At 30.6% G+C, this 17603-nt stretch overlaps 2 protein-coding genes across 3 annotated transcripts in view; one reads left to right on the top strand and one right to left on the bottom strand.

The window, feature by feature from the left end:
* The first annotated feature begins 384 nt into the window (after positions 1-384).
* LOC145319647 (uncharacterized) lies at positions 385-7675 on the top strand. The gene is made up of 6 exons (XM_080161919.1): positions 385-485; positions 1307-1369; positions 2157-2227; positions 2728-2805; positions 3788-3845; positions 6939-7675. Exons 1-6 carry the CDS (start codon positions 466-468, stop codon positions 7075-7077), a joined length of 429 nt encoding a protein of 142 aa, XP_080018045.1. The 5' UTR covers positions 385-465; the 3' UTR covers positions 7078-7675.
* Positions 7676-8502: 827 nt separating this feature from the next.
* LOC145319645 (uncharacterized) overlaps positions 8503-17603 on the bottom strand; it is a 57354-nt gene continuing 48253 nt past the window's right edge. For both annotated transcript variants that reach the window (XM_080161915.1, XM_080161916.1), the window contains exons 11-14: positions 14956-15055; positions 13069-13177; positions 10155-10211; positions 8503-8703 (exon numbers count right to left, since the gene is read on the bottom strand). In XM_080161915.1, coding sequence (XP_080018041.1) covers positions 8640-8703; positions 10155-10211; positions 13069-13177; positions 14956-15055 — 330 coding nt within the window. In that variant the 3' untranslated portion in view covers positions 8503-8639. The remainder of the gene's footprint in view (positions 8704-10154; positions 10212-13068; positions 13178-14955; positions 15056-17603) is intronic.

Here is a 17603-nt window from a genome sequence, read left to right as displayed (position 1 = left end):
ATGCTGCTTAAAATGGTGTGCAGGTATGATCTGTACGTTCAGCCGTTTGGCAGCTAGCAGCCTTTAAAATTCATAAATTTTTGTAAATATTGTCTACCAGCAATATGTTACCGTGAACTGCACTAGAAACGAAAATTTTATCAAGCAAAAAAAGTTGTGAAACTGTAAAAAATCAGCATGTCATAAATAGATGATTTGATTTTCTGGTAACGGTTATAAAGTTACTACGCTTTCTAAGTTGTACCTAATTACTATAGTAATCATCATATCAAGTTTGAAATAGATAGTACAATTCTAACAATTCTGAACGGACAGACTGACCCTATTTATAAAAAATAATTCGATTTAAACAACTAATAAAACATTTAAGTGATAAAATAAGCAATAAATTAAAAAGATAAGTTATGAAATGCATCAAAATCTTATTCAATTCGTTGTAACAAGTTTATTGTTGAGGTCCTAATAATGAAGTTCTTAATAAAAAGGTAATAATAGTTATTTCTTTCATCGTATTATAAACCGCTTTCCGCGGATATAGAATGTACAATTATTAGATTAAAACCAGTTTTTTAGCTCCGAGGTGTCGAAGGCACGGGCTAAAAAAATGGTTTTAATCTTATGATTGTACATTTCTATATTCGTAGAAAGCGGTTTATAATACGATGCTAGACATAGTTTTTTTTGTATGGATGAGAACCGGTTCCTATCCACCGGATTCGAATAAATACGAGAAAATAATTTTAGATTACTTACCTCCTTAGTGGATAGCTATTATCGTTAATCTATGCTAGAATGGTCCTATTGTTTTAGTGATTCTTGGTTTGGTAGTATCCTAATATAAAAGTAAGAGAATAACTGTTTGTTTGTTCATAGCTATTTTTGGGGCGGAGAAATCGCCCAAAAAATATTTATGAAAGCCCGCTAATCAGTGCCACTGTAAGGCTTATTTAATTTCCCTTCGGGGTGCTGAAACTTTTTCTCATATATTGAAAGTTAAGGGCTCCTAGAGGTCTCTAGGTGCGTTAAACGCTTAACAAACTATTTAAGGGAAGCTTTACAAATCTCCATGTTGGTGGCTTTTTAATTTATTCATTAAGCAGATTGGCATGGGTCTAGGCTATTTTTTATCCAGCTACTTCCTCCTACGCATAAAGAGCCCCAAAAGGCTAAGTCACTTTTAAGTTAAACCTATAAATTGCTTGACAAAGGTGGAGGTAGGTTTTGCCAAAATTCCGTAAAGGTGTGAGTTTTAAGGCTTACTTTAATTTTAGCACAACCTACCTCCCTTTTTATAAATTATTTTCAGCATCGTGTTAGCTTTGATTGTGTGCATGACAAATGGAAAGAAACTTGTGGAAATAAATACACAGTAAGATTTTTTTATAATAGTAACAGGATGTTTGTCTGTATTGTTTACCAAATGATCTCGCTAACCGCAAAACCGATATGGTTCTTTACTAGGTTTCTCTCAGGCCAGTACTCAATAATGCACAGTTATCTTGCAGCACACATAAATGCGCGAAAAAGATTTATTTTTCGCATGTTTTTTTTCAGTCAAGCTTTCCTTGTGCATAATTAAATCTTGGCTTTTATTACAGATTATTTGTAGGCCTCCTAAAAGATCTATAGTATAGATGTATATACAGACAACTACCTCCCTTTGTTTTTCAAAGACCTCTTTCGTCTGCTTCTAAATTATTTTCTGCTACTTGGATGTGTTAATATAAGCGACACCATTGGTTGATTTCAATGACCCAATAGAAAGGTTGCACAAGCTGGTTGCGATGGGGAGATACAGTTATTTAACTCTTTCTCCCTCAAGTGTTTTACTTTAATTTTCTCCTCATGAAGCTCATAACGATGTAGAGGAATGATATGGAAGTTAGTAGCCTTGAAAGTTTATAGATTTTAGGAAATAATCGTTCCCAGGAATATTTTACCGCGAACTGCACTAGATCCAAATAATTAAATCAACCCTTTACTTACACAACGCTAATTGTCGATCCTTTAAGATTCTGCAAACTTTAATATTTAATTATGATTCGAAATTAATATCCGCTTGATTAGAACTAGTTATGAGCCATATTAAAACATCCTGTATCGTATCACATTAAAGACATTTTCACAAATAATAAAAAAAAGTAATAAAATTTCAGGACATCTTTTAAATCTGATTCTGGAATGGATGGAGATGGACATGTGAGTATGCAGTTTACCTCATCTTCAGGTAAATCCTGTTGTTTTAGCAGGTGCGTGATATTAATAGTTGGAGTAAGGGTAATGCCTTGGCCCATAAACAGACTCAGATCATTACCATGCACGGTTAAGACTTCAAGACAATGGTCGGGAAACCAAAGGGTTAGTTGCCTAAATGGTGTTTGCCATCATGCACCTTACCTTTTGGGCAAGATTTGGTTCAGAGGTACGCCAAAATGAGATCTTGTGCATGTTGTATTCCTTTCTCTATCCAAGGCTACCTCCACTTAATTTCATGTGTATTGAAGCGAAGCTTCATAACGCTTAATGATTAAAGATATGATGTATCTTTGGTGTATCTCTGAATCAAATATTGCAATTAAATAGATGCTTATATTGTAAAACGCCTTTCAGAAAACATCTCATTGATTGTTCGACCTTTGTTTGGATGTTCTGTGTATGGTAATAAGTTGTGCCTTTTTTGGGCCAAGGCATTCCTCTTACTATTTGTAAGAAATACATTTTTCTTAGGGGAACATTGTTTTGTTAATGAAATGGACCATGGATCCTTTGATGACTACAGGACTGGGGCCTTTGACAGATATCCAGGTAGATAATATCACTTTTTAGACATGTTACAATTATCAAATAGATTTAAAACTTAGCATGATGATTCATTTAACAGTAGGGTACAAGGTAGAAAGTAAAGCAACTCTATAATTTTTATCAGAAAGTCCGTAGGTCGTTTTAAATATAATTATTTTTAAAGTTAAACTTTTCTATAATTAGGGTAGGTCCGTCCGTCCGTAACGGTTAGCTCTTATCGTTAATTTAAACAGGTTAGAATTGTCCTATCGATTTCAAACTTTGCATGATGATTCCTTTAACTGTTAGATACGACTTAGAAAGCACAGCAACTCTATAATTGTTATCAGAAAGTCCGTACGTTAATTTAAAGCATGCTGTTATTTTACTTTTTTTTACAACAAATTTCTGTACGTTATAATTATTCTATTCATCTAGTTTTTGGAATACTCGTTCCTATTACCACAGGGTACAATATTATATGCGAAGCATCTCTATAATCAAGTCCTAAAAATGTAAGTATTTCCTAAAGCAGTATCCTGTATTTTAGCAGTTTTGCAACAAATTTAATTACAATTTTGTTTGCACTCATGCATTAATATTCTGCTTATACAGTTCTAAAACTCTACAAGTTTTAATGTTTTTTTTTGTCCTACCATTATGGATGTTGTAATTATTGTTAAAACTGTTATTAATCCTTTATTGCTGAAGCTGACGTTTCAGTATCATGGACAGCAGCATCGTCCTACTTGTCAAAAAGACCTAGATAATTAATAGTTATTTATTGCATCGTATTGCAGTCAGTTTTCTGCGGGTATTAAAATAAGAAATGGCCCGGGCTTAGAAAACTTATTTTTGATTTTATCACTTTTATTTTAATATTTGTGGAAAAATGTCTGTAATACGATGCTATACATAATTTGTCAGTATGGCTGAGAACCGGTTCTAATCCAGCGGATATTAATAGGTTTCGAAGCCTTACTGAAAATAAAATTATTTGCTTTAGGTGAATTGATCCAGGGATGTTATGAGCATGAATTTTCTTCTCCTCTTCAAGATATCTTGTAAGTTTTATTTGTAGATTAAAATTATTGGTTGAACAGTTTGGACACTCAAGTTTTTACAACCCAATCAAGAAAGCACAGTTCACTTGAAGTGAAAGTAAGAGAAAACAAAGTCCCAGGCATAAGACTAACTGCTCCTAAAACATCCCGATGAATGTAAAAAAAATTAGTGAAAAAACGAAAAGAAGTTGTATCAACTTTTTTTTTTATAGCTAGCCGGTTCTTTTAGTAAGTAGTAGATGTAAAATTTTTCATAGAATTCAAATATGCAATCGTTTTTTTTGTAGACCTCTTATTTTTTAAGTAATTTAAGTTTTTAAAAAAAATAATTAAGTCGGTTTTAAGGTACTAAAACGCAACAAAATAAAAGAAGAAAATGGTCAGTAAGAACAAAAATAGTAAGATCTTTAATTTGACACCTTACTTTTAAAATTCTGTTGAGTAATTATTGAAAAAATCTATTTTTTTAACCTCGGTATAATAAAAACTTTAGACCTAAATATTTTCTCAAACAGACATAAAAAACATGGGTTCATATATACCATTAGAATCAGAAAAATATTACGAATCCATTGTAAGCAAAATTGAAAAAAATTAAAAAATTAAAAAATTACAGAAATGGCCAATTATTTTTTTTGTTCAGACAACACTATTGTCTTCCCTTTTTTACCCCCTCTTTACCCCCTCTTTACCCCCTTCCCATTTTTATACTCAATTGAAGAATTAAGACGTTGCCTGTACAACATAATATGATATTTTCATATAATTCCTTTTATTGTAGTTTATATACTATATTGTAAACTTTTTTTTTCAATTTTGCTTACAATGGATTCGTAATATTTTTCTGATTCTAATGGTATATATGAACCCATATTTTTTTATTTGTGAAATAATAAAATTAAGTTCAAAGTTTTTATTCTCGTGGGTTTAAAAAAATCGATTTTTTCAATAATTACCTGACAGAATTGAAAAAGTAAGGTGTCAAATTAAAGATCTTACTATTTTTGTTCATAATGACCATTTTCTTTCTTTTTTTTGTTGCATTTTAGTACCTTAAAATCGACTTAATTTTTTTTTTTTTAAACTTAAATTACTTAAAAAATAAGAGGTCTACAAAAAAACCGATTGCATATCTGAATTCTATGAAAAATTTTACATCTACTACTTACTAAAAGAACCGGCTAGCTATAAAAAAAATAGTTGATACACCTTCTTTGGAAATATGTGAAAAAAACAGTCAATCATTCATACTAATTTTTTAGGAGAAGTTTATTTCAAATAGTTTTATTTCTTATAATTTGATACTAATTTTTTTTCATAAAAGTTACAGTTAATTTCACAGATCTATATTACAGATCATTTGTAGGCCTCCTCCAGTATAGATGTATACACAGACAACTACCTCCCTTCATTTTTCAAAAACCTCTTTCGTCTGCTTCTAAATTATTTTCTGCTACTTGGCTGTGTTAATATAAGCGACACCATTGGTTTTTTTGACCCAATAGGAAGTTGCACAAGACGGTTGAGATGGGGAGATTCAGTTATTTAACCCTTTCTTCCTCTATTGTTTTACTCTAATGTTAATTTTATTATACTCTATATAAGTTTTAAAATATTGATTCAATGGATATAGAATATACATAGATATTATGACAGGGGATAAATTGTCGTCAGTTTAGGTTGCTAGCATGGACATCAATTATTGGTCAGTTCGTTCATCAAGTAGTATGAAGGAATGAGGATATGATGGGGGTAGTTATTTAGCCAGCCACAAGTTTCACTTTATCACAGTACATGATAATTTGGTGTTAGATCCAAGTAATAATAAATCCAGTATTGATACTGACTTCATTTCCTGGGAGGGAGGGGACATTGGGCTGTTTATTACACTAGTCCCCAAAGTTTTATAATAACGTTGGGGACTTTTATTGAATTTTGGTTGGTTGGTTCATTTAGTTGAGTGTCCAAACGTCTCAAATACTTATTTACTAAGTATATTTGCGATAACTTTTATTTAATAGATTCTTCCAATTTTTAACATTTACAAAACAGCCTGCTTTATTGCTTCAAGATCCATGTCAGATCTATATAGGAAATAAATGTCTATAAATGAGCTCAAGTTTTCCAAGAAATAAATGTTTAAAACTCATAGTGCTCCAATAATCCTCATTAAATTCTCATTGACCAAAGTGATAAGACCTTTATTCTATTTGTTTTTGGAATGAATAAAGTTTTTCAATCCATGTTGATATTTGAATTACATTGAAGTATTTAATCTTGATTATATAAACAAAAAATATACGTTCATAATATAGAAAATCTAAGAAAACTCTGTTTTAAAAGAATTCGATTGTGGCGACACTTCCGTAGTGTTCAAATATTAAATCTAATATTTTAATCATTTTAACCCTTTGGTGATGGTAATGTAAATAAAAAATATAATTGAAGAAATCTTTTTAAAATCATTTGAAATATTAAATATTTACTTTTTTCTTTTAGATAGTAATGGCGAGGGAGGAAAATTTAAATAGATAAATAGATATGTACTTATAGAGAACTAGCCAATAGTGAGATAGTTATTAAGAGATATAAGTTTTCCGGTATTTTAATGTAGGGAGTAGATTTGAAATCTGCATCAAATTTTAAGGATTTTTTATAAAATTCGTTTTTTGTAAAATTCTTTATCTAAAAGCGGAAATACATTTTAAGTTAATTAATTTTGACCAATAGGATAGGTGGATTTTAAACTACCTGCGCTCTAATTGGTTGAATGATGTACGACATCCAATCAAAGCGCAGATTTTTTAAATCCACCAATCACGGATGCCAAAATTAATTAACTTAATTTGTATTTCCGCTTTTAGATAAAGAATTATACAAAAAACGAATTTTAAAAAAAATCCTTAAAAATTGATGCAGATTTCAAATCTACTCCCTACATTACAATTCCGGAAAACTTATATCTCTTAATAGTTATATCGAGCCAACTCTAGTTGTAATATACAGAAGGTATATTTTTTTGCATCATCATTGGGGATGTACATTGATTTATCAGCCATAGTCTTATCCCATTTTATCCCTGCCTCATTTCAGTGTGCAGCATCGTGGCTCTGACGCCTGGAGGTTTGACTTTATTCGGGCAATCTTTGATGACAACACTTTTGTTGATTGTGGCTCCGGGGATCATAATATTGATGACGGTGATGCTATTCTTGTTACTTGCCATCTGTAAACTATTATTCAGTATGGCTTCGAAACCGATTAATATTCGCTGGATTAGAACCGGTTCTCGGCCATACTGAAAAATTATGTATAACATTGAATTGATGACAATTTTCTACAATTAATAAAATAAAAATCATAGAATTAATACCATTTTTGTTATCCCGAGCCTTCGGCTTCTGAGGGCTAACAAAACTGGTTTTTATCTTATTGTTTTTTATTTTAATATCCACGGAAAGCTGTCTATAAATCTATGCGATAAAGAACTAATATAATAGATATAGAAGTTCTAGATATTCGATCTAGCATCATAATCTATCAAACGATAAAATTTACCCAGGAAAGGCTTTATCCTAAGAAATTTGACCAATTAAAGCAGATTTTTTTAAAAAGAAATTAATAATAAATGTCCTTTTGTACCAAAATCTGTACACTATCTAACCAATAAATAACAAGATGGTTTCTACACTATTTTCCAATTATATGTATCCAGATCTTCTATATTTATTTTATAATGCTACAATTTCTCGTGGATTTTAAAAAATTTAGTTTTAAAAATTTTTATATTTTACTTTTTCTAATTCTCAATAAATTTTGATAAATTTTAACAATTGTATGTATACGGGTATTCGCTTATAAACAATCTTTACAAAACAAGAATGACAATATTTAAATAAGCTTAACAAATAAGATGGTTAGATAAACAAACATTAAGAAACTAATTTAAAATCAATCATAATTTAAAAGTCAGAACATTTCTGTAAGTACTATCAAAAAATTTTCTTAGGTCTGGTTAGGTTTTTTTTATGTTAGGTACAAGGTATCCAAATAAGATTGAGGCCCCCTGAAAGGGCTAGGTATAGGAAAGAACTACCAGAAAATTCCTCACCCAACCAACCCCTTATTTTCAATTTATTAAAAGCGAAGCTTTTCTATAATTAGGGTCGGTCCGTACGTTCGTTCGTCACAGAAAGATAGCTCTTTTCGTTAATTTAGGCATGTTAGAATTGTCTTATCGATTTCAAACTTTGCAGTGATTCCTTTGTAGTTGGGTACGATTTAGAAAGCGTAGCAACTCTATAATCATTACTAAAATGTCTGTACGTCCATTTTAAACATGTTGATTTTTTTAACAACAAATTTTTATGTGATCTACTCATCCGATTGATCTGATTTTTGGTATATTGATTCCTGGGACAACAAAATATAATGTTATAAGCGAAGCAACTCTATAATCAAGTCCTAAAAATGTAAGTATGTCCATAAACATAATCCTGTATCAAGCAGTTTTTCAACAAATATTCTGATTATTCAGTTATGACACTATACAATTGTTAATATCAGTTTGTCCTACCATTTCAGTGCTTCGCTTTTGTGGATGTTGTCATCATTGTTTTAAAAATAACTTCATGACCCTTAAAATAAGCAAGAAATGAAAACAAATAAACATTTATTAAATAAAAATGTAAAAAAATAATTTAACATAAAATTGATCATGATTTTAGCTTATTTCATTATCAAATGTAACAAAAAAAACAATTTTAAATATTTATATGCAAAAATTATATGTTTCTACTTTCCCGTCAAATTTTTCCATGTTTTAGCAAATTCACCACCAAGTTTTTGTACGGATTTTCTAAAAACATTTTTTTTTTAGATTAGATTAGATCTATTATTCTTGGGTGTACATCCATAAAAAAAATAATAATAAATGAATTAAATGAATATTATATACATTTATATATACAGTCAAATTTTATTGATATGGTTTATTTATAAAAAAAAATAATTTTCCCAAATGGCAGTTTCCTAAAAACTAGGAAGTATGCAGTAATGTGTATTTACACATTGTTTCCATACAGGCCATATAAATAAGACAAAAAAATAGAAAAAAAGATAATAAGCAATAAATAAAATCATATTGGAGAGGAAAAAATGATAATAGGAAGGATTGATTAGGGCATACAATTTTTTTGTTGAAATTTTTTCCAGTATGGCTTCGAAACCGATGAATATCCGCTATATTGGAACCTGTCATCAGCCATACGGAAAAAATATATACAGAATCATATTACAGAAATTTTCCACGCATATTAAAATAAAAATCTTGTAATAAAAACCAGTTTTAATCTTATAAAATTTCATTTTGATATCCGCGGAAAGCTGACTTTAATACGATACAATAAATAACTATTATTCAATCAATCAATGTCCAGTTTGGCTTCGAAACCGATTAATATCCGCTGGATTGGAACCGTTAATAATCCATACGTTAAAATGGTTCCTACTGCTTATATTTCAGATCCGCTTTATTTATAGAGCAAAATCAATAAAGAGTTGGTTGTCTGTTGGCTACCCTTAGTTGTTAAAACTGGCGTTTAAATACATAGACGTCCAAGGGGGGGGGGGTAATGGGGCGATTACCCCCCCCCCCCATTTAAAATTTACCCCTACCCTTGGGGTGCCGTAGGCACCCCCAACTATTTAGGAGGGGGTATTTACCCCCCAAAACAATTTTGGGTGTGTAAATACCCCCCCCAAAATAAAAAATCTCTAATAAAAATAACTCTATAAAACTCTATAAAAATAACTCTAATACTATATATTTAATAAAATTTAAATTACCTCCCCCCCAAAATTTTACCCCGGGGGTAAATTTTGGGGGGGATTAACTAAATTTACCCCTGCCAACAGATTTCAAGGGGGGTAATTACCCCCCCCCCCCCCCCAAGCAAATTTTACCCCTGGGGTAAAAATTTGGGGGGGGGTAAAAAAAATTTGCGGCGCGCTTCGCGCCCCTTTTTACCCCCCCCAAAATGAAAAGCTTGGACGCCCCTGTTAAAATATCATGGATAGTAGACTCGTCCGTACGAGGTAATCGATAGTTAAATAAGATTGCCAATATTTATGATTAAAGCCCTTTGTAGTTCCAATAGAAAATGACGTATTACAATACAAATGACCAATGATAGCTCAATACACAGACTAAATTACCAATGGCAGGCAGGTATACATTTTTCAAATTGACCAATGGTAGGCCAGTTAACGTCATTTTTATAGGCACTTTAAAAACTTCATAATGATTACCTAAATGAAGTTGATCTTGGGGGAGGGCGGCGTTTACTATTTTCAGAGGCTTCTTGTCTATATAGAAAAAAATATATTTAAAATTCAGGGATTTTAATGGATAAGACATTAGATTATAGATAGAATAGAAATACATATATGATAAACAAAATTACCCCTTCTGGAGATATCTGGTATTATCTATCTAGACATATATTACTACTTGATATCCTATACCTGGTACTAACTATCTATCCTTATAATAATGTAACAGGATGTGTGTTTGTCTTTGTGTCTGTCTGTACCGAAGGATCTAGATTTTGGGATTAACCTCCCCACTCCCCAAGTTCTCCTAGAGGCCTCTAGGGGCGTAGTCACTAGTCTAGACATATAGTACTACTAAATATACTATACCTGGTACTATCTATCTATCTAGACATATATTACTACTAGATATCCTATACCTGGTACTATCTATCTATCTAGACATATATTACTACTAGATATCCTATACCTGGTACTATCTATCTAGACATATAGTTCTACTAGATATCCTATACCTAGTACTATCTATCTATCCAGACATATAGTACTACTAGATAACCTATACCTAGTAGTATCTATCTAGACATATAGTACTTCTAGATATCCTATACTTGGTACTATCTATCTAGAAATATAGTACTACTAGATATCCTATACCTGGTATTATCTATCTATCTAGACATATAGTACTACTAGATAACCTATACCTGATACTATCTATTTAGACATATATTACTTCTAGATATCCTATACCTGGTAATATCTATCTAGAAATATAGTACTACTAGATATCCTATACCTGGTATTATCTATCTATCTAGACATATATTACTACTAGATATCCTATACCTGGTACTATCTATCTAGAAATATAGTACTACTAGATATCCTATACCTGGTATTATCTATCTATCTAGACATATAGTACTACTAGATAACCTATACCTGATACTATCTATTTAGACATATATTACTTCTAGATATCCTATACCTGGTAATATCTATCTAGAAATATAGTACTACTAGATATCCTATACCTGGTATTATCTATCTATCTAGACATATAGTACTACTAGATATCCTATACCTGGTACTATCTATCTAATTAGACATATAGTACTACTAGATATCCTATACCTGGTACTATCTATCTATACATATAGTACTACTAGATATCCTTTACCTGGTACTATCTATCTAGACATATATTACTACTAGATATCCTATACCTGGTACTATCTATCTAGACATATAGTACTACTAGATAACCTTAACCTGGTACTATCTATCTATACATATAGTACTACTAGATATCCTATACCTGGTACTATCTATCTATACATATAGTACTACTAGATATCCTTTACCTGGTACTATCTATCTAGACATATATTACTACTAGATATCCTATACCTGGTACTATCTATCTATACATATAGTACTACTAGATAACCTTAACCTGGTACTATCTATCTATACATATAGTACTACTAGATATCCTATACCTGGTACTATCTATCTAGACATATAGTACTACTAGATATCCTATACCTGGTACTATCTATCTATCTAGACATATAGTACTTTTAAATAACCTATACCTGGTACTATCTATCTAGACATATATTACTACTAGATATCCTATACCTGGTACTATCTATCTATCTAGACATATATTACTACTAGATATCCTATACCTGGTACTATCTATCTAGACATATAGTTCTACTAGATATCCTATACCTAGTACTATCTATCTATCCAGACATATAGTACTACTAGATAACCTATACCTAGTAGTATCTATCTAGACATATAGTACTTCTAGATATCCTATACTTGGTACTATCTATCTAGAAATATAGTACTACTAGATATCCTATACCTGGTATTATCTATCTATCTAGACATATAGTACTACTAGATAACCTATACCTGATACTATCTATTTAGACATATATTACTTCTAGATATCCTATACCTGGTAATATCTATCTTAAATATAGTACTACTAGATATCCTATACCTGGTATTATCTATCTATCTAGACATATAGTACTACTAGATATCCTATACCTGGTACTATCTATCTAATTAGACATATAGTACTACTAGATATCCTATACCTCGTACTATCTATCTATACATATAGTACTACTAGATATCCTTTACCTGGTACTATCTATCTAGACATATATTACTACTAGATATCCTATACCTGGTACTATCTATCTATACATATAGTACTACTAGATAACCTTAACCTGGTACTATCTATCTATACATATAGTACTACTAGATATCCTATACCTGGTACTATCTATCTAGACATATAGTACTACTAGATATCCTATACCTGGTACTATCTATCTATCTAGACATATAGTACTTTTAAATAACCTATACCTGGTACTATCTATCTAGACATATATTACTACTAGATATCCTATACCTGGTACTATCTATCTAGACATATAGTACTACTAGATATCCTATACCTGGTACTGTCTATCTATACATATAGTACTACTAGATATCCTATACCTGGTACTATCTATCTAACTAGACATATATTACTACTAGATATCCTATACCTGGTACTATCTATCTATACATATAGTACTACTAGATAACCTTAACCTGGTACTATCTATTTATCTAGACATATATTACTACTAGATATCCTATACCTGGTACTATCTATCTATACATATAGTACTACTAGATAACCTTAACCTGGTACTATCTATCTATCTAGACATATAGTACTACTAGATATCCTTTACCTGGTACTATCTATCTATACATATAGTACTACTAGATATCCTATGGACCTATACCTAGTACTATCTATCTATCTAGACATATAGTACTACTAGATATCCTATACCTGGTACTATCTATCTGTGCTAGACAGACAGTGCTCCTGGCCACGCCCCCTCTGTAGAAAGAAGATGAAGGCTGGGGTTGAACAGTAAGGTATTGTCCTCCAGAAAGACCTGGAAAAACAGTTTTATTTTAATATTTTTAAAAACAAAGCTTTTCTAAAATTAGGGTATCTATGTCCTTTCGACCGTAACTGGATAGCTCTTTTTGTTGGTTTAGGCTTGTTAGAATTGTCCTATTGATTCAAAACTCTATAGTTGCTACAAGAAAGTCTGTACGTCAGGTTTAACATATGCTGAATTTTAGATTTTTAATCGTATATGATTTAATTATCCTATTCATTTGATTTTTGTACAAATGAACCCTTGGACAACAAGATACAAGCGAAACATTTTTTTAGATAATTAATAAAATTTAAGTATATTGTTAAACTGAGGCATTTATTTAAGATATATTGTATGGCAACTATTTTTATATAATGACCGACAGACAAAATTTTTGGCGATCATTGTTTTAGAGGTCCTAGGGGCCTTACTAATGATACAATTAGTAGAAAAGTATGCCTTCTTTTAAAAGAAAAGCTTTTCAATAATTAGGGTCGAACCGTCCGTCTGTCTGTCAGTACCGGTTAGCTCTTTTTCGTTAATTTAAGCATGTTAGAATTGTCCTATCAATTTCAAACTTTACATGATGATTCCAATTACAGTTAGGTACTATTTAGAAAGCGTTGCAACTCTATAATCGTTACCAGAAAGTATGTACGTCTGTTTAATACATGCCGCTTTTTTGACATTTATTGGATAATATATGATTACCCTATTCATCTGATTTTTGAAATAATGATTCTTAGAACAACAAGGTAAAGTATTTATTATAAGCGAGGCAACTCCTAAAAATAAAAGTATTGCCTTTTTACTATATCTACGCAATTTTGTAACAATATGTACATGTTAGAAATTAATGTTCTGCTTTTTAAGTTTATGTTCATGTGTCCTTCCTTCTGATTTTAGAGCTTTGCTTTTATGGGTTTTTTCATCCTTGTTTAAAATTTTTTACAAATCCATGATCCCTTAAGTTATATTTACAATTCCTAATGACTAAAAAACAGAATGAAACAGAAGCGGCTTACAGTGCCTATAAAAATATACAATACAAATTACCTATGATAGTCCAGTATACGTTTACCATTGGTCAATTACAAGCAGACATTTTTTTATGGACACTTTAAGCTGCTCATTATATCAAAAATTAGTTTTTTTATGAAAACTAATGTCTTTTTGGAAAGAAAAAAAATTTTAATTGTCTCTTCTTCTACAGATATACAAAATCGGCTTCAATCGGCTAAGATATGCCAAATTAAAAAATGTGTTACTGAGAGACAGATAAACTTTTTAGAAACAACTGTTTTAGAGTTTTTAGGAGCCATGCAAATGATACAATTGGTGGAAAAGTATGCCTTTTATTTTTTGTCCAATAAGAATATAAATTAGGGTGAAAGATTAATCTAAAAACCTAATTTAATCCACGACCTTGACTAAACAAGTAGCGCATCGCTTGTCATCGGGAAGGTGATAGGTTCGAATCTCGGCCCAACACCACGTCATAACTATAGACGATAAGATTGGTTCCTTCTGCTGCTATGTCAGGTGCACAACATAAGTAGTTAGAGTAGGAGAAATGTCTTGGCCCATAAACAGGCGCAACTTTTTACCATGCACTGTTAGGACTTTTCAGACAATGGTCGTGCAATCAAACGGTTGATTGTCTGTGGGATTTTGGTGTTCGTGTATTGCATCCCATTAAAAGCGGATGATGCACTTGGGTTCTCTAGATGATTATTTGAAATCGAAGGAGAATCCTGCTACAATTAGGTAATAATAAATTCAAAAACCTGGAATTTCGCTTGCCCTTCTTGGTGATGAAATATTTTTGATTCCATTGTTTGTATTCTGTGTTATAGATTTTTCCGATTCTTCTACCGTATATAATTCCTAAACAAGGATGACAACATCCATAAGTAGTAGCAAAACTTAAAAATATGGATAGACATTCGGAAAAAAAGAACCATAGAGCAGTAAAATAAAAAAACTTTAAAAAATCACAAAACCTTTTAAAAAATTATAATAATATGAGAATTTGGGCATCGATCAAGCACCCTAACTAATAAGAATATTTTAATTAAACTTGGTGTAAATATGTAACATGTAAGCTAGGGTGGGTCGATATTGGCCTTTTTTTCTGAGGCCAAAGCGGTGATCTGCAAATGATTTGTATGAGTGAGTATAATACACCTCTGGATGATTTAAAATTTATCCTAATTCTTAAAACCGCTGACGACCAGACATTGAATTATATAGCTCACGCTTTGTTTTTATTAAATGAATAAGTTGGGGTACAATGTTTGGCACTTTCGATATAAGTAAATGATAATAAAAAACCCATAGAATGCAATAATAACTTCAGAAAAATCGAAGAAAATAGTTTTCATACTTAATTAACGTTTTTAAGCTTTTCTTCAAAAGTTTAGATAAGATGCCTTTAAAAGTCGTCTATGATTTTGTCAGGGATAAAAATGTAACTTTAAAATAAGAATTACAACATATTTTTTCAATTAGTACAAAGTAAAATTTTGAACATTTTATTGATCAGTATATTTTTTAAAATGTGAAGTAGAAACCTGAATATTTTATCATGAAAATTGTGTTATGATTTGATTGTCTGCTAGATGACAAGAAAATAGACACAGACAGTACTTGTTGGTTCTTTAAAAAAAATTAAGTAGATTACTTTCAGAACCCCTCTTTTTGCAACATTATTTCAATAGAACAGAGCCGTAGTCTTAGTGTACTCAATATCTAGACAGCCAACCATTGTTTTAGAATTGTTCAATTTTTTAACTTCTGATTCAAAACAGAATTAATGGTATTTTTGTAAATATTATTCCTCCAAGAAATGGCTATACTTCCCAATCATATGTTGTGTGATATTTAAGAGGAATTATTTTGATATAATGTCATTAAAATTTTCGTTGAAAAAAGTGCTATTCTAGCTTATACTTCACATTTTAATGTGTATGATAATTCAAATAAAAGATAATGAAGATTTATATTATATTTAATTGTTAAAATTATAAAGAAAAACCTGGAAACAGTAAAAAACTGACTTTATTCTATTGACGCAGGGAAAATTTTGTCAAATAATTGAATAAAAAAAAACAATATAAAACAAAATGACTTATTTTTAATATAGTCACAAAAAGGCTTAATGAGTTTAGGAAATTTTTCATTTACTAATCATGTCAGTTAAACTCTATTACACAGAATACAGTGTAAAAAGATGTTCTCGTTTTAATTTTAAGTAATTTCAAATGCATTTTAATACCTTCAATGATTTATTTTTTGAAACATCATTTTATAAAATGTTATTGATTTTTGAAGTTATGTGTTAGAGTGTTTTTAAATTTTGTTAACATTTTGTTTTAAATGTAGATAATTGGTAATTCTAAACATTCAAAAAATGATTTTATTAAATTTTCATCACTTAAATTGCATGTTTGATGAAATTTTCAACTAATAATTCAAGAAAAATCGTTTAAGTTTTATAATATTTTACTTTGAAGTGTTAAAAACATATATTATTGTCAAAAAAGAAGAAGTTATGCTTTTCTCAAAAAAAGACCTAAAACATGAAAATTAACATGTGTTATGAGAATTTTTTTCTTTCAGGCTTAATTTTAAGTAATTATTGATATTTTTTGTAAAAATGATTTTATATGAAAAGTTTTAAAACTCGATTTAAGTAGTGGAGTTAAAAAAGGTTGCAAACTTTTGCAATTTTCTTGCAAAAAAAATTTTCTCTGATTTTAAAAATAGCAAAGGGTGTTATTAGACGTACTTACAGATACAATTGTTAAGTCATTTTGGCCTAACACTAAAATAAAGTTTTTACATCTGAGGGTAGAACAGTGAGCTATTTGTAAATGGAATTTATTGAATCAGAACTTAGGCTTCATGGTGCTCCCAGGAAAGGCATTGAGGAGTAGAATCAGGAACTTTTGACCGTTTAAAAAAATCTCGTTCCTAGCCTGAGAAAATCTAAGAAACCTCTACAAATTGGACAATTCTCAATAAACCTTTATAAAATGTGTTTTTTTAGTGATTTCTAAGGCTAGGAATGAGATATTTTGAAACGGACAAGAGTTCCTGATTCAGCTCCTCAGGGCTTTTCCAGGGAGCGCCATGAAGCCATAGTTCTGATTCAAGAAAATTTTTGAATGTCGTCTTTGCATATTAATAAGTAATCAAATATATTTTTTAGTGGTCGCGTTCTAAAACTCAATTTTTTAAAATTCTTTTTCGGTCAGAAATGTTTTAAAGGCTAATTTTAACTGTTGCATATCCCCTTTTTGTCTAATTCCGATATGAACCCACCCTAATGTAAGCTATCCAATCCCTGAAAATTTTAGACTTCTGTCTTAAATAGATGTCAAGATTACAAAAACTTGAAAATTTAGGAATCAATCTAGCACCTCAACCAATA

Source organism: Acartia tonsa, chromosome 5 (assembly GCF_053477335.1).
Source record: "Acartia tonsa isolate MP-2025a chromosome 5, ASM5347733v1, whole genome shotgun sequence".
In the NCBI taxonomy this organism is placed as follows: Eukaryota; Metazoa; Arthropoda; class Copepoda; order Calanoida; family Acartiidae; genus Acartia; species Acartia tonsa.
The sequence above is the reverse complement of the archived record's forward strand: the minus strand, read 5'-3'. Positions and strand labels throughout refer to the sequence as shown.